This window comes from Cyclopterus lumpus, chromosome 8 (assembly GCF_009769545.1).
Source record: "Cyclopterus lumpus isolate fCycLum1 chromosome 8, fCycLum1.pri, whole genome shotgun sequence".
Lineage (NCBI taxonomy): Eukaryota > Metazoa > Chordata > Actinopteri > Perciformes > Cyclopteridae > Cyclopterus > Cyclopterus lumpus.
The window spans coordinates 1,115,522-1,133,465 of NC_046973.1; the positions used below are offsets into that span (position 1 = coordinate 1,115,522).

The 17,944-nt window shown below is 43.4% G+C and overlaps 1 protein-coding gene across 1 annotated transcript in view; it reads right to left on the minus strand.

Moving 5' to 3' along the window:
- Nucleotides 1-6,221: 6,221 nt before the first annotated feature.
- Nucleotides 6,222-17,944, minus strand: part of casc3 (casc3 exon junction complex subunit) — a 15,306-nt gene continuing 3,583 nt past the window's right edge. The window contains exons 4-12 of the mRNA XM_034538867.1: nucleotides 17,856-17,944; nucleotides 15,329-15,477; nucleotides 14,812-14,985; nucleotides 13,634-14,568; nucleotides 11,465-11,638; nucleotides 10,575-10,667; nucleotides 9,179-9,348; nucleotides 8,887-9,095; nucleotides 6,222-8,441 (exon numbers count right to left, since the gene is read on the minus strand). The exon at nucleotides 17,856-17,944 is cut by the window's right edge and continues 190 nt beyond it. Of these exons, the coding sequence (XP_034394758.1) occupies nucleotides 8,949-9,095; nucleotides 9,179-9,348; nucleotides 10,575-10,667; nucleotides 11,465-11,638; nucleotides 13,634-14,568; nucleotides 14,812-14,985; nucleotides 15,329-15,477; nucleotides 17,856-17,944 (1,931 nt within the window). The 3' untranslated portion in view covers nucleotides 6,222-8,441; nucleotides 8,887-8,948. The remainder of the gene's footprint in view (nucleotides 8,442-8,886; nucleotides 9,096-9,178; nucleotides 9,349-10,574; nucleotides 10,668-11,464; nucleotides 11,639-13,633; nucleotides 14,569-14,811; nucleotides 14,986-15,328; nucleotides 15,478-17,855) is intronic.

Consider the following 17,944-nt stretch of genomic DNA (forward strand, 5'->3'; position numbering starts at 1 on the left):
CTGCAGAGTCTCTCTCTCTCTCTCTCTCTCTCTCTCTCTCTCTCTCTCTCTCTCTCTCTCTCTCTCTCTCTCTCTCTCTCTCTCTCTCTCTCTCTCTCTCTCTCTCTCTCTCTCTCTCTCTCTCTCTCTCTCTCTCTCTCTCTCTCTCTCTCTCTCTCTCTCTCTCTCTCTCTCTCTCTCTCTCTCTCTCTCTCTCTCTCTCTCTCTCTCTCTCGAAGTGACTCCTAACATCCCCCCCCCCCTGCTGCAGTTGCGCGATCCCGCCACACCGGCCGCGCGCATGCACATTAACCTCCAGTGCTGTAAAATTGATGGAAATGAAAATATCCCTGACGACAAGCACCAGGAAGTACAAGCACTAGAAGGAAGTATTAGTACTAGCAGGAAGTATTAGTACTAGCAGTAATTAAAAAATGAATCAAATACTGCAGCTTAATATCTTACTCTGGTGGATAAGGAGATTAGTTTCCTCCTTAGGGCTCAGCCTTAGAGATAGAGTAAGGAGATTAGTTTCCTCCTTAGGGCTCAGTCTTAGAGATAGGGTAAGGAGATTAGTTTCCTCCTTAGGGATCAGTCTTAGAGATAGGGTAAGGAGATTAGTTTCCTCCTTAGGACTCAGTCTTAGAGATAGGGTAAGGAGATTAGTTTCCTCCTTAGGACTCAGTCTTAGAGATAGGGTAAGGAGATTAGTTTCCTCCTTAGGGATCAGTCTTAGAGATAGGGTAAGGAGATTAGTTTCCTCCTTAGGGATCAGTCTTAGAGATAGGGTAAGGAGATTAGTTTCCTCCTTAGGACTCAGTCTTAGAGATAGGGTAAGGAGATTAGTTTCCTCCTTAGGACTCAGTCTTAGAGATAGGGTAAGGAGATTAGTTTCCTCCTTAGGACTCAGTCTTAGAGATAGGGTAAGGAGATTAGTTTCCTCCTTAGGGCTCAGTCTTAGAGATAGGGTAAGGAGATTAGTTTCCTCCTTAGGACTCAGTCTTAGAGATAGGGTAAGGAGATTAGTTTCCTCCTTAGGACTCAGTCTTAGAGATAGGGTAAGGAGATTAGTTTCCTCCTTAGGACTCAGTCTTAGAGATAGGGTAAGGAGATTAGTTTCCTCCTTAGGGCTCAGTCTTAGAGATAGGGTAAGGAGATTAGTTTCCTCCTTAGGACTCAGTCTTAGAGATAGGGTAAGGAGATGAGTTTCCTCCTTAGGACTCAGCCTTAGAGATAGGGTAAGGAGATGACTTTCCTCCTTAGGACTCAGTCTTAGAGATAGGGTAAGGAGATGAGTTTCCTCCTTAGGACTCAGCCTTAGAGATAGGGTAAGGAGATGATTTTCCTCCTTAGGACTCAGTCTTAGAGATAGGGTAAGGAGATGAGTTTCCTCTGTAGGACTCAGCCTTAGAGATAGGGTAAGGAGATGAGTTTCCTCTGTAGGACTCAGTCTTAGAGATAAGGTAAGGAGATGAGTTTCCTCCTTAGGACTCAGCCTTAGAGATAGGGTAAGGAGATGAGTTTCCTCCTTAGGTCTCAGCCTTAGAGATAGGGTAAGGAGATGAGTTTCCTCTGTAGGACTCAGCCTTAGAGATAGAGTAAGGAGATGAGTTTCCTCCTTAGGGATCAGTCTTAGAGATAGGGTAAGGAGATGAGTTTCCCCCTTAGGGATCAGTCTTAGAGATAGGGTAAGGAGATGAGTTTCCTCCTTAGGGCTCAGCCTTAGAGATAGGGTAAGGAGATGAGTTTCCTCCTTAGGACTCAGTCTTAGAGATAGGGTAAGGAGATGAGTTTCCTCCTTAGGACTCAGCCTTAGAGATAGGGTAAGGAGATGAGTTTCCTCCTTAGGGCTCAGCCTTAGAGATATAGTAAGGAGATGAGTTTCCTCCTTAGGACTCAGCCTTAGAGATAGAGTAAGGAGATGAGTTTCCTCCTTAGGGCTCAGTCTTAGAGATAGGGTAAGGAGATGAGTTTCCTCTGTAGGGCTCAGCCTTAGAGATAGGGTAAGGAGATGAGTTTCCTCTGTAGGGCTCAGCCTTAGAGATAGAGTAAGGAGATGAGTTTCCTCCTTAGGACTCAGCCTTAGAGATAGGGTAAGGAGATGAGTTTCCTCCTTAGGACTCAGTCTTAGAGATAGGGTAAGGAGATGAGTTTCCTCCTTAGGGCTCAGCCTTAGAGATAGGGTAAGGAGATGAGTTTCCTCTGTAGGGATCAGTCTTAGAGATAGGGTAAGGAGATGAGTTTCCTCCTTAGGACTCAGCCTTAGAGATAGGGTAAGGAGATGAGTTTCCTCTGTAGGGATCAGTCTTAGAGATAGGGTAAGGAGATGAGTTTCCTCCTTAGGACTCAGCCTTAGAGATAGGGTAAGGAGCTGAGTTTCCTCCTTAGGGCTCAGCCTTAGAGATAGGGTAAGGAGATGAGTTTCCTCTGTAGGGCTCAGCCTTAGAGATAGGGTAAGGAGATGAGTTTCCGCTGTAGGGCTCAGCCTTAGAGATAGAGTAAGGAGATGAGTTTCCTCCTTAGGTTTCAGCCTTAGAGATAGGGTATGGAGATGAGTTTCCTCTGTAGGGCTCAGTCTTAGAGATAGAGTAAGGAGATGAGTTTCCTCCTTAGGACTCAGCCTTAGAGATAGGGTAAGGAGATGAGTTTCCTCTGTAGGGCTCAGTCTTAGAGATAGGGTATGGAGATGAGTTTCCTCTGTAGGGCTCAGCCTTAGAGATAGGGTAAGGAGATGACTTTCCTCCTTAGGACTCAGTCTTAGAGATAGGGTAAGGAGATGAGTTTCCTCCTTAGGACTCAGCCTTAGAGATAGGGTAAGGAGATGATTTTCCTCCTTAGGACTCAGTCTTAGAGATAGGGTAAGGAGATGAGTTTCCTCTGTAGGACTCAGCCTTAGAGATAGGGTAAGGAGATGAGTTTCCTCTGTAGGACTCAGCCTTAGAGATAGGGTAAGGAGATGAGTTTCCTCTGTAGGACTCAGTCTTAGAGATAAGGTAAGGAGATGAGTTTCCTCCTTAGGACTCAGCCTTAGAGATAGGGTAAGGAGATGAGTTTCCTCCTTAGGTCTCAGCCTTAGAGATAGGGTAAGGAGATGAGTTTCCTCTGTAGGACTCAGCCTTAGAGATAGAGTAAGGAGATGAGTTTCCTCCTTAGGGATCAGTCTTAGAGATAGGGTAAGGAGATGAGTTTCCCCCTTAGGGATCAGTCTTAGAGATAGGGTAAGGAGATGAGTTTCCTCCTTAGGGCTCAGCCTTAGAGATAGGGTAAGGAGATGAGTTTCCTCCTTAGGACTCAGTCTTAGAGATAGGGTAAGGAGATGAGTTTCCTCCTTAGGACTCAGCCTTAGAGATAGGGTAAGGAGATGAGTTTCCTCCTTAGGGCTCAGCCTTAGAGATATAGTAAGGAGATGAGTTTCCTCCTTAGGACTCAGCCTTAGAGATAGAGTAAGGAGATGCGTTTCCTCCTTAGGGCTCAGTCTTAGAGATAGGGTAAGGAGATGAGTTTCCTCTGTAGGGCTCAGCCTTAGAGATAGGGTAAGGAGATGAGTTTCCTCTGTAGGGCTCAGCCTTAGAGATAGAGTAAGGAGATGAGTTTCCTCCTTAGGACTCAGCCTTAGAGATAGGGTAAGGAGATGAGTTTCCTCCTTAGGACTCAGTCTTAGAGATAGGGTAAGGAGATGAGTTTCCTCCTTATGGCTCAGCCTTAGAGATAGGGTAAGGAGATGAGTTTCCTCTGTAGGGATCAGTCTTAGAGATAGGGTAAGGAGATGAGTTTCCTCCTTAGGACTCAGCCTTAGAGATAGGGTAAGGAGCTGAGTTTCCTCCTTAGGGCTCAGCCTTAGAGATAGGGTAAGGAGATGAGTTTCCTCTGTAGGGCTCAGCCTTAGAGATAGGGTAAGGAGATGAGTTTCCTCTGTAGGGCTCAGCCTTAGAGATAGAGTAAGGAGATGAGTTTCCTCCTTAGGTCTCAGCCTTAGAGATAGGGTATGGAGATGAGTTTCCTCTGTAGGGCTCAGTCTTAGAGATAGGGTAAGGAGATGAGTTTCCTCCTTAGGACTCAGCCTTAGAGATAGGGTAAGGAGATGAGTTTCCTCTGTAGGGCTCAGTCTTAGAGATAGGGTATGGAGATGAGTTTCCTCTGTAGGGCTCAGTCTTAGAGATAGAGTAAGGAGATGAGTTTCCTCCTTAGGACTCAGCCTTAGAGATAGGGTAAGGAGATGAGTTTCCTCCTTAGGACTCAGCCTTAGAGATAGGGTAAGGAGATGAGTTTCCTCCTTAGGACTCAGCCTTAGAGATAGGGTAAGGAGATGAGTTTCCTCCTTAGGACTCAGCCTTAGAGATAGGGTAAGGAGATGAGTTTCCTCCTTAGGACTCAGCCTTAGAGATAGGGTAAGGAGATGAGTTTCCTCCTTAGGACTCAGTCTTAGAGATAGGGTAAGGAGATGAGTTTCCTCCTTAGGACTCAGTCTTAGAGATAGGGTAAGGAGATGAGTTTCCTCCTTAGGGCTCAGCCTTAGAGATAGGGTAAGGAGATGAGTTTCCTCCTTAGGGATCAGTCTTAGAGATAGGATAAGGAGATGAGTTTCCTCCTTAGGACTCAGTCTTAGAGATAGAGTAAGGAGATGAGTTTCCTCTGTAGGGCTCAGCCTTAGAGATAGGGTAAGGAGATGAGTTTCCTCTGTAGGGCTCAGCCTTAGAGATAGGGTAAGGAGATGAGTTTCCTCTGTAGGGCTCAGCCTTAGAGATAGGGTAAGGAGATGAGTTTCCTCTGTAGGACTCAGCCTTAGAGATAGGATAAGGAGATGAGTTTCCTCCTTAGGACTCAGCCTTAGAGATAGGGTAAGGAGATGAGTTTCCTCCTTAGGGCTCAGCCTTAGAGATAGGGTAAGGAGATGAGTTTCCTCCTTAGGACTCAGTCTTAGAGATAGAGTAAGGAGATGAGTTTCCTCTGTAGGGCTCAGTCTTAGAGATAGGGTAAGGAGATGAGTTTCCTCTGTAGGGCTCAGTCTTAGAGATAGAGTAAGGAGATGAGTTTCCTCCTTAGGGCTCAGCCTTAGAGATAGGGTAAGGAGATGAGTTTCCTCCTTAGGGCTCAGCCTTAGAGATAGGGTAAGGAGATGAGTTTCCTCCTTAGGGCTCAGCCTTAGAGATAGGGTAAGGAGATGAGTTTCCTCCTTAGGGATCAGTCTTAGAGATAGAGTAAGGAGATGAGTTTCCTCCTTAGGACTCAGCCTTAGAGATAGGGTAAGGAGATGAGTTTCCTCTGTAGGGCTCAGCCTTAGAGATAGGGTAAGGAGATGAGTTTCCTCCTTAGGGCTCAGCCTTAGAGATAGGGTAAGGAGATGAGTTTCCTCCTTAGGACTCAGTCTTAGAGATAGGGTAAGGAGATGAGTTTCCTCTGTAGGGCTCAGTCTTAGAGATAGGGTAAGGAGATGAGTTTCCTCCTTAGGGCTCAGCCTTAGAGATAGGGTAAGGAGATGAGTTTCCTCTGTAGGGCTCAGCCTTAGAGATAGGGTAAGGAGATGAGTTTCCTTCTTAATTACTCTTCATGACAATAATGATATATAATGAACCACATAAAGTTTTGTAAGAATCAGACCCAGCGTTTAGGAGAAAATGGAAAAAATTAGTTTTTTACAAAATTCAAAATGGTGGAAAATCTGATTAGCCACATTGTATGTAAAAAGCGTGGGCTTTTTTTCCAACTCAAGGGGGCGCTATAGAGACATTTATTTATACCCAAATGCGAGACCCCCATAATGTTGTGTTTCACCAGTCCTGATATGTATGTCAAATTTAACAACTTTTGGGATATGATAAAGGCCCCCAAAACACTTTCATTGCTAGAGAAGAAGAACTCCTCGAAGAACAAAAGGTTCCTCCACGACGAAGTTGTCACGACGACCCTAATCGACAACACCATCGTGAACAGGCCAATTAGAAGGCAGGAAAGACGCTCCACTTCAAATTGATGGTTACGTCAGTGACCTCGTCGTCACGGTTACGGCAGACTTTGAAACCTCCTTTTCTCCAAAAAATAAAAGAAAACAATGGAATAAAGTCTCGTGAGATGTAAAAAAAGCTTCTTCTGTGTGCAGCAGCTGCTCATTAATATTCATGAGGAGACGGGCTGCTATTGGCTGACAAAAACAGCTCATATTAATGAGCATGAATATTCATGTCAACGGTCGCAGCAGGTGTGAGAAAACAAATAAAGACTTTAAATGAAAGGAAGAAGAAACATTATTGTTATCATGTTCTTTATTGATCCTATGTGGACGACAACGTTCTCCACATACAAACAGAAACCCCCATCGTCGTCATGGTAACATTGAAACAGTCCAGATATGAGACGTGAAAAGAAGAAAGTTTAAATGTTTCCAACGTATCACGTAAAATAATCAAAACAAAGTGATCCAATGGGAGCGCACCGCCACTAGCCCCGCCCCCAAAACGCTTCAGCACATCGCAAGATAAAAAAAGGGAAACAAAGCTCTGGAACAAACTGACCTTTGACCTCAGAGGACAAATGAAGGGAAAAATACAGAGGGAAAAAAATGAATTTACGGGATTAAAGTCGTAAATTTAGACAAAAAAACAAACCAATTTACAGAAATATTTGAATGTTATGAAAGTATGAAGTTAGAAATTTACGTGAAAAATCTCAGAAATGTTCTGAGATTAAAGTCACACATTTATATAAAACAAAACAAATTAGGCTTTTAAATGTTAAATCCACGACTTTAAACTCATGAACTCCTCGTGTTTTCTCTCTATCCTCCTCTACCTGGAGTTATAGTTTATGTATTTGACCTTTAATACTTTATGAATTAAACCTTCAGCTCCAAATATCTCAAATGCCACTAAATACTTTCAGGTGTTTGAACTTTGTTTTCATGAATCTGTCATCGATTATAAAATAATCTGCAGTCTCTGGCGCTGTGAACAGAAATATTTAGTTATAGATTCTAATAACTTCATTGAACTGTAAAATAAGTGAAAAATACATTTTAATATAGTTTGTGTCATAAAGTGATTTTCTGTGAAAACAAACAAACCCTCAGACAGGAAGTGGTCTCTTCTCTCCTGCGTTCAACAACTAAACTAAAAGTATGAAAATGAAACATTAAAGATAACAAATCCAGCGTTTTAACACTTATTAGAATGCGTTTCCTGTATTTCATCTATTTACAGGAGAGCTGAAGGAGCCGACTACGGAGGCCCGCAGGGACAAATGAAGGAAAGGGTGTGAAAGCATGTTTTTACTTCTCAAAAGGTAAATAACAACAACAACAACGTGTTAGCAGGTTATGCAACATGACTGTTTTAATATGTCAAACGTTGGTTCACTTCAGCCTCTTGTGGCCAAGAAGAAAACAACAAACAAAGTTTATTTTATCTTTATCAGATTAACACACATCCCCAAAAAATAAAAATAAAACTGTCCATATATATAATTAATTAGATTAATCTCAATCAATATGGAAGCTCTGATTCCACCAATTATTTAAAGAAAATCTTCTCATCGTTATGAATCACCAGACATTATAATATGTTTTAAAGGTCTGATCTGTTTGACGTCTTTCTTTTGTTCAGTCGGTCTGGACCTTGCTAGCAGCTAACAGCTAGCAGCTAACGATAGCAGCTAAAGGCTAAAACCAGCAGCTAAAGGCTAACGCTAGCAACTAACATTAGCTATTGGCTAATGCTATGAGCTAACGGTAGCAACTAACATTAGCAGCTGACGATAGCAGCTAACAGCTAACGCTTTTTCCGTTTCTTGTAACTTTAGCATTTAATAATATCAGAATATAAAAGTTTTACTATTCCTAGAAATGTCGCATTTATTTATTTACCGCTTTAATGTCAGATATTGTTTGTTTTTACTGAAAAACGTTGCAATTAGTTAAAAGATGAAAATCTAATTAAGATTAACCGAGGACGAGGAATCTGTCTGCCTGTCTCTCCCTCTCTGCCTGTCTGTCTGCATGGAGGGAATAAAGCCCTAAAGGGAGGTTTTCCAGGAAGCACCAGTTCAGCTGCAGTCAAACTATTTACACACAAACATCCGACTGAAGAATGGGTTTCTTTTTTTAATCTTTAAAATAAAAGATGAGACAAATGAACGTCTCGTTTCTCGTGAGAAGGACAGAGAGACGCTAAATGCTTCTGTACGCATCCGGGTTCAAAGACACGTTGTTGGGGATCGAACCTGCGGCCGCAGAGAGCCCGACTCGGGAGGCGTGGCCTCCAGAACAAGGAGGGAGGAGTTCCACCAGTGATGCTGTGAGTCACCCGTCTGTCTGTCCGTCCACCCGTCTGTCTGTCCGTCCACCCGTCTGTCTGTCCACCCGTCTGTCTGTCCACCCGTCTGTCTGTCCACCCGTCTGTCTGTCCACCCGTCTGTCCGTCCACCCGTCTGTCTGTCCCTCGCTGGACAGCGGTGCTCCTCCCGTCCCGCTCCTAGAGACCAAACAACAAACCGCCATTTGGTTTTTTACTCAAACAAATCAGACGTCTTCAAAATATTTACATTTTAATGTGAAGTATAAAGCACAACAACATGTACCTGAGAGGTAGAAGTACAACATGTACCTGAGAGGTAGAAGTACAACATGTACCTGAGAGGTAGAAGTATAAAGTATATACTGAGAGGTAGAAGTACAACATGTACCTGAGAGGTAGAAGTATAAAGTATATACTGAGAGGTAGAAGTACAACATGTACCTGAGAGGTAGAAGTATAAAGTATATACTGAGAGGTAGAAGTACAACATGTACCTGAGAGGTAGAAGTATAAAGTATATACTGAGAGGTAGAAGTACAACATGTACCTGAGAGGTAGAAGTATAAAGTATATACTGAGAGGTAGAAGTACACAGATGGTACTAACAGGTGTTTCTTCTCACCTGTTGGCGTTGGTTCAGGCTGAGTCTGGGAGGAGGGGGGAGGAGGGGGGAAGGGGGCGGGGTCACTCTGAGACGAAGTGCACCTCCGGAGGGGGGGGCTTGACGGTGACAGGCTGGGAGGTGCGTCGGGGGGGCGAGGGTTTGGGCTGAGCCTGCTGCTGCATGGTGTCGTAGTACGTGACCCCCCCGTAGGTCACCTGGGCCTGACCCTGAGGCACATGAGGCATTCGAATCAAACTTTATTGACAACAACAACAACAACAGCCAGGTGACATATGGTGCGAGGGTCTACCTGTGGAGTCGGGTACATGGTCGGGTATGGGAAGGTCATGACCCCCGGCGGGGGGTAGAAAGGCGGGGGCGGCAGCAGCTGCTGCGGTTGCCCCGGAGACAGAGAAACTGGCGGGCCTCCGTAGAGGGCGGGGCTAGTGATCGGGCCCCCCGATTGGTGGGGATGGAGACCTGAGGAGGAAGAGGAAGCAAGGTGGTGAGTGAGAGGAAAAAAGATGTAGTACAGTATAAAGTACATGTACCTCTGAGATGTAGTACAGTATAAAGTACATGTACCTCTGAGATGTAGTACAGTATAAAGTACATGTACCTCTGAGATGTAGTACAGTATAAAGTACATGTACCTCTGAGATGTAGTACAGTATAAAGTACATGTACCTCTGAGATGTAGTACAGTATAAAGTACATGTACCTCTGAGATGTAGTACAGTATAAAGTACATGTACCTCTGAGATGTAGTACAGTATAAAGTACATGTACCTCTGAGATGTAGTACAGTATAAAGTACTACATGTAGTACAGTATAAAGTACATGTACCTCTGAGGTGTAGTACAGTATAAAGTACATGTACCTCTGAGATGTAGTACAGTATAAAGTACATGTACCTCTGAGATGTAGTACAGTATAAAGTACATGTACCTCTGAGATGTAGTACAGTATAAAGTACATGTACCTCTGAGATGTAGTACAGTATAAAGTACATGTACCTCTGAGATGTAGTACAGTATAAAGTACTACATGTAGTACAGTATAAAGTACATGTACCTCTGAGGTGTAGTACAGTATAAAGTACATGTACCTCTGAGATGTAGTACAGTATAAAGTACTACCTGTACCTCTGAGATGTAGTACAGTATAAAGTACTACATGTAGTACAGTATAAAGTACATGTACCTCTGAGGTGTAGTACAGTATAAAGTACATGTACCTCTGAGGTGTAGTACAGTATAAAGTACTACCTGTACCTCTGAGATGTAGTACAGTATAAAGTACTACATGTACCTCTGAGATGTAGTACAGTATAAAGTACCACATGTACCTCTGAGATGTAGTACAGTATAAAGTACTACCTGTACCTCTGAGATGTAGTACAGTATAAAGTACTACCTGTACCTCTGAGGTGTAGTACAGTATAAAGTACTACATGTACCTCTGAGATGTAGTACAGTATAAAGTACAACATGTACCTCTGAGATGTAGTACAGTATAAAGTACTACATGTACCTCTGAGATGTAGTACAGTGTAAAGTACAACATGTACCTCTGAGATGTAGTACAGTATAAAGTACTACCTGTACCTCTGAGATGTAGTACAGTATAAAGTACTACCTGTACCTCTGAGATGTAGTACAGTATAAAGTACTACCTGTACCTCTGAGGTGTAGTATAGACTCACCGGGGTGGGGCAGGTGCATCTCAGGCTGGACCAGCATGCCTTGCGGTGGGATGGGGGCGGGACCATCTCCGTAGATTGGTCCCTGATAGGACACTGAGACAGAGACGGGGTCATGACTCGAGTACTACACCTCATTAAATGTACTTGTACTCTTTCAGGAGGAACACATGGAACTATAAGGACACTAAGAGAAGGACTGAGAAGTTATTATTTACATTTCTTTATAAACGTGTAAACAACCCACCGACGGGATGGAAGAGCATGTAAACAAACAATCCTCAAAACTACAGAAGCTGTAAACAAACAATCAATAGTCAGACTTCAATCTTCCCGACGGTGCTTGAACGCATCTTAACGGCAGGAAAAAATTAACTTGAGATATTTTACACTGTTCCATGAAAGTATTTATGCATGCAGCACTGAGCTCTACTGCCCCCTGCTGTGAGGAGAAGGTACTACACAGGCTGAAGAGGTACTTTTGTTGTTGATTTATCATCAGAAACCTAGACAGTTGAGTATTTTAAAGGTACTTATACATTCTCTGTACTACCTACAGTAAATAGTTTGAACGTTTTGAAGTATTTTAAAGGTACTTATACATTCTCTGTACTACCTACAGTAGATAGTTTAAAAGTATTTTAAAGGTACTTATACATTCTCTGTACTACCTACAGTAGATAGTTTAAAAGTATTTTAAAGGTACTTATACATTCTCTGTACTACCTACAGTAGATAGTTTAAAAGTATTTTAAAGGTACTTATACATTCTCTGTACAGTAGAGCTAAATGAGTGTTCTTGTGAATAGAGTCTGCAGAAAGTAAAGAAGATGTTCTAAAAATAAGCGATATTGATATGGTAGTAAATCGATGTGTGTGTGTACTGGTCTTACTGGGCTCGTAGTAGTGTCCCTCCATCACCCCGAGGTGGATGGGCGGCGCCGGCTCCGGCACCGCCCTCTGGCGTTGGGACGAGTAGCGTTTGGCCCGACTGGAGCCGACGCCCATCTCCTCCATGTTGGGGAACTGAGGCGGACTGCCAGGGAGGTGCATGGTGCCGGGGAGGCCTGGGGACGCCAACACGGGCCGTTACACACATGTACACACACACACACACACATGTACACACACACACACACACACACATGTACACACACACACACACACACGTACACACACACACACACACGTACACACACATGTACACACACACACATGTACACACACATGTACACACACACATGTACACACACACACACATGTACACACACACACGTACACACACACACACACATGTGTACACACACACACACGTACACACACACACACACACATGTACACACACACACACATGTACACACACATGTACACACACACACACACGTACACACACACACGTACACACACACACACACACACACACATGTACACACACACATGTACACACACACATGTACACACACACATGTACACACACACATACACACATGTATACACACACACACGTACACACACACACACACATGTACACACACATACACACACACGTACACACACACACGTACACACACACGTACACACACACGTACACACACATACACATACACACACACACACACACGCACACACATGTACACGCACACACATGTACACGCACACACACATGTACACGCACACACACATGTACACGCACACACACACACGTACACGCACACACACGCGTACACACACACACATGTACACACACACATGTACACACACGTGCGTACACACACACACGTACACACATGTACACACACATACATGTACACACACACAATGTACACACACACACACGCACACACATGTACACACACACACGCACACACATGTACACACACACTACGGGCAAACACTCAAGGAGTTTTAAGGGAAGTAGCAGCAGTATTTGTACTGAGTTTTAAGGGAAGTAGCAGCAGTATTTGTACTGAGTTTTAAGGGAAGTAGCAGCAGTATTTGTACTGTGTTTTAAGGGAAGTAGCAGCAGTATTTGTACTGAGTTTTAAGGGAAGTAGCAGCAGTATTTGTACTGTGTTTTAAGGGAAGTAGCAGCAGTATTTGTACTGAGTTTTAAGGGAAGTAGCAGCAGTATTTGTACTGAGTTTTAAGGTAAGTAGCAGCAGTATTTGTACTGAGTTTTAAGGGAAGTAGCAGCAGTATTTGTACTGAGTTTTAAGGGAAGTAGCAGCAGTATTTGTACTGAGTTTTAAGGGAAGTAGCAGCAGTATTTGTACTGAGTTTTAAGGGAAGTAGCAGCAGTATTTGTACTGAGTTTTAAGGGAAGTAGCAGCAGTATTTGTACTGTGTTTTAAGGGAAGTAGCAGCAGTATTTGTACTGTGTTTTAAGGGAAGTAGCAGCAGTATTTGTACTGAGTTTTAAGGGAAGTAGCAGCAGTATTTGTACTGAGTTTTAAGGGAAGTAGCAGCAGTATTTGTACTGAGTTTTAAGGGAAGTAGCAGCAGTATTTGTACTGTGTTTTAAGGGAAGTAGCAGCAGTATTTGTACTGAGTTTTAAGGGAAGTAGCAGCAGTATTTGTACTGTGTTTTAAGGGAAGTAGCAGCAGTATTTGTACTGAGTTTTAAGGGAAGTAGCAGCAGTATTTGTACTGAGTTTTAAGGTAAGTAGCAGCAGTATTTGTACTGAGTTTTAAGGGAAGTAGCAGCAGTATTTGTACTGAGTTTTAAGGGAAGTAGCAGCAGTATTTGTACTGAGTTTTAAGGGAAGTAGCAGCAGTATTTGTACTGTGTTTTAAGGGAAGTAGCAGCAGTATTTGTACTGTGTTTTAAGGGAAGTAGCAGCAGTATTTGTACTGAGTTTTAAGGGAAGTAGCAGCAGTATTTGTACTGTGTTTTAAGGGAAGTAGCAGCAGTATTTGTACTGAGTTTAGGAGTAGCAGCAGTATTTGTACTGAGTTTTAAGGTAAGTAGCAGCAGTATTTGTACTGAGTTTTAAGGGAAGTAGCAGCAGTATTTGTACTGAGTTTTAAGGGAAGTAGCAGCAGTATTTGTATGAAGGACTCGCCTCTCATCTCAGACCGGAAGTAGGACGCTGGACTCGGACTCCAGCTCTGTCCCGCCAGACTGAGTCGAGCCACGTCGTGGTTCTCCTCCTCCTCCTCCTCCAGCCGCCCTCCTCCTCCTCCTCCTCCCCCCTCCTGATTCGGCCCATCTTCCGCCCAGCTCTTCCCCCCCACCCCACTGGGGGAGGAGGAGGAGGCGGCAGACTCCTCCACCGACACCTGCTTGCTGCCCAGGTCTGCGGGCCGGGATCGAGTCCTGCGAGCCAGAGCGTACGACTTGCGCTCCACCGGCCGCTCGGCGGGAGGAGAAGCTTCCCGATTGGCCGTCGGCGAATGTAGGGAGGGGTCGGAGGTGACGGCCAATCCTGACGAAGATCTGTCGCCGCCCCCCCGCTGGTCCTGCTGCTGTCGTCTCGGCGATGCGGACTGGTACCCGCCCGGTTGCGCCGCCGCCGGCATTCCGACACTCGGGTCCTGATCCCGAACGCCTCCGCGGCCGACTGTAATGTTCTCGATGACCACGGAGGGGCCCCTGCCCCCCCCGCGCCCCCTGATGACCACGCCCCGGTCCCCCGAGGGGTCAGATTTGGGGCCCTGCCGTTCTCTGGGGTGCATCTGGGGCGCGTTCGATTCGTTATTCCTGTACTGGGCCGAGAGGTGCATTTGGTTGTGGTGGGGGGGGCGGCTGCGTGGGGGCGGCGGCCTGGAGGGGTTGTTGTTACGCTGAGCGGAGGAGAGTGGGAGGGAGGAGGGGGACGTAGAGGAGGGGTGGCTGTGTGACGGCGGAGCTCCTCCTCGGTTTAGACCTCCTCCTCCTCCTCCTCCTCCTCCTCCTCCTCCTCCTCCTCCTCCTCCTCCCCCTCCCCCCTGCCAGGACCGGACCGGACGCTCCCCCCCGTCTCTCCAGCGCTGGTCTCTGCTGGGAGACGTACTTTGTCTGCAGGGAAACACACAGCCGTTCAGATCAAAGAGACCAAAATGACAACTATTGGAGGTTATCGGCAAATGTTGCATCTTTCCAAAGGTCCTTGAACGCCTCAGTCAGACAATGAAGAAGCTTAAACGTGTGATATTTTATTCTTCATGCCTCCAATAAACCGTTTGCTTTAACCAGATTCTGGTATTCGTTCTCCGGTTCCAGAGGGGAGCAGAACTTAAAAGCCGTGGTGCGTTCACTGACCTGGGCCGGCGCAGGCGGTACGGCCGCTCTGCGGAGCCGCCTCCGTTCCGGATGTCGTAGCCGTAGATGGCGATGAGCTCCTCTCGGCTCTTCGGCGCCTGCTCTTCCTCACGGAACTTGTCGTGGTCCCAGCGACCCTCGTCCTTCCACAGCTTCCTGTTTCGGCCTTTAGGTCTGGGGGGGGGGTCACCATAACAATAACGTTATGATGATGAGCAGTTGAACTAATCATTCTTTATCATTAAATTCACCAAATATTTAAATTAATCCCCATTTGTTCTTGTCTATGTTTTTAAATTTGTGACTTTTGCAAAAGCTTTTGTTTTTTATTTGACAAAAAATAGAAAATTCTCACATGTACTTGTTTTTGTGCGTATTTGCATGAAAAAAAACATAAAAGAACAATTGATTATCAATCGTTTAATTTTCTATTGGTCCACTAAAATAAAACTTTATTCCACCTCACTCTCTCCCAATAATAACAATAACAATAACAACAACAACAACAACAACGCACCTCTCCTCCTCCTGGGCGTGGCCTCTGACGTCGTGCTCAAAGAACAGACCCTTCCTCGGGATGTAAGCCGGGTTCTTCCGGTCCTCGTCGTCATCCAGCTTCTGACCCGGTTTCCCCCCCACCTTGGTCTCAGGGTCGTCTGTAGACTCCTGAGAGGGGGGGGGGGAGTGAGTAAGAGTTATTGAGGTAGTTATTACAGTAGTCATTACAGTAGCTATTACAGTAGTCATTACAGTAGCTATTACAGTAGTCATTGTAGTCATTACAGTAGCTATTACAGTAGTCATTACAGTAGTCATTACAATAGCTATTACAGTAGTCATTGTAGTCATTACAGTAGCTATTACAGTAGTCATTACAGTAGTCATTACAATAGCTATTACAGTAGTCATTGTAGTCATTACAGTAGTCATTACAGTAGTCATTACAGTAGTCATTACAGTAGTCATTACAGTCATTGCAGTAGCTATTACAGTAGCTATTACAGTAGCTATTACAGTAGCTATTACAGTAGTCATTACAATAGCTATTACAGTAGTCATTACAATAGCTATTACAGTAGTCATTACAATAGCTATTACAGTAGCTATTACAGTAGTCATTGTAGTCATTACAGTAGTCATTACAGTAGTCATTACAGTAGCTATTACAGTAGTCATTACAGTAGCTATTACAGTAGTCATTACAGTAGCTATTACAGTAGCTATTACAGTAGTCATTACAGTAGTCATTGTAGTCATTACAGTAGTCATTACAGTAGCTATTACAGTAGTCATTACAGTAGCTATTACAGTAGTCATCACAGTAGCTATTACAGTAGTCATTACAGTAGTCATTGTAGTCATTACAGTAGCTATTACAGTAGTCATTACAGTAGTCATTACAGTAGCTATTACAGTAGTCATCACAGTAGCTATTACAGTAGTCATTACAATAGCTATTACAGTAGTCATCACAGTAGCTATTACAGTAGTCATCACAGTAGCTATTACAGTAGTCATTACAGTAGCTATTACAGTAGTCATCACAGTAGCTATTACAGTAGTCATTACAGTAGCTATTACAGTAGTCATTACAGTAGTCATTACAGTAGTCATTGTAGTCATTACAGTAGTCATTACAGTAGTCATTACAGTAGTCATTACAGTAGTCATTACAGTCATTGCAGTAGCTATTACAGTAGCTATTACAGTAGCTATTACAGTAGCTATTACAGTAGTCATTACAATAGCTATTACAGTAGTCATTACAATAGCTATTACAGTAGTCATTACAATAGCTATTACAGTAGCTATTACAGTAGTCATTGTAGTCATTACAGTAGTCATTACAGTAGTCATTACAGTAGCTATTACAGTAGTCATTACAGTAGCTATTACAGTAGTCATTACAGTAGCTATTACAGTAGCTATTACAGTAGTCATTACAGTAGTCATTGTAGTCATTACAGTAGTCATTACAGTAGCTATTACAGTAGTCATTACAGTAGCTATTACAGTAGTCATCACAGTAGCTATTACAGTAGTCATTACAGTAGTCATTGTAGTCATTACAGTAGCTATTACAGTAGTCATTACAGTAGTCATTACAGTAGCTATTACAGTAGTCATCACAGTAGCTATTACAGTAGTCATTACAATAGCTATTACAGTAGTCATCACAGTAGCTATTACAGTAGTCATCACAGTAGCTATTACAGTAGTCATTACAGTAGCTATTACAGTAGTCATCACAGTAGCTATTACAGTAGTCATTACAGTAGCTATTACAGTAGTCATTACAGTAGTCATTACAGTAGTCATTGTAGTCATTACAGTAGTCATTACAGTAGTCATTACAGTAGTCATTACAGTAGTCATTGTAGTCATTACAGTAGTCATTACAGTAGTCATTACAGTAGTCATTACAGTAGTCATTACAGTAGCTATTACAGTAGCTATTACAGTAGTCATTACAGTAGCTATTACAGTAGTCATTACAGTAGCTATTACAGTAGTCATTACAGTAGCTATTACAGTAGTCATTACAGTAGTCATTGTAGTCATTACAGTAGTCATTACAGTAGTCATTGTAGTAGTCATTACAGTAGTCATTACAGTAGTCATTACAGTAGTCATTACAGTAGCTATTACAGTAGCTATTACAGTAGTCATTACAGTAGCTATTACAGTAGTCATTACAGTAGCTATTACAGTAGTCATTACAGTAGTCATTGTAGTCATTACAGTAGTCATTACAGTAGTCATTGTAGTAGTCATTACAGTAGTCATTGTAGTAGTCATTACAGTAGCTATTACAGTAGTCATTACAGTAGCTATTACAGTAGTCATTACAGTAGTCATTGTAGTCATTACAGTAGTCATTACAGTAGTCATTGTAGTAGTCATTACAGTAGTCATTGTAGTAGTCATTACAGTAGCTATTACAGTAGTCATTGTAGTAGTCATTACAGTAGTCATTACAGTAGCTATTACAGTAGTCATTACAGTAGTTATTGTAGTAGTTATTGTAGAGTATAAAGCCTCACCTGTCCGTCTCCACTCTGTCTCTCTCCAGACAGGTTCTCTTTCTCCTGGGCCTTGTTCTCCTCTTTACTGCCTCCTCCTTCCTCCCCCT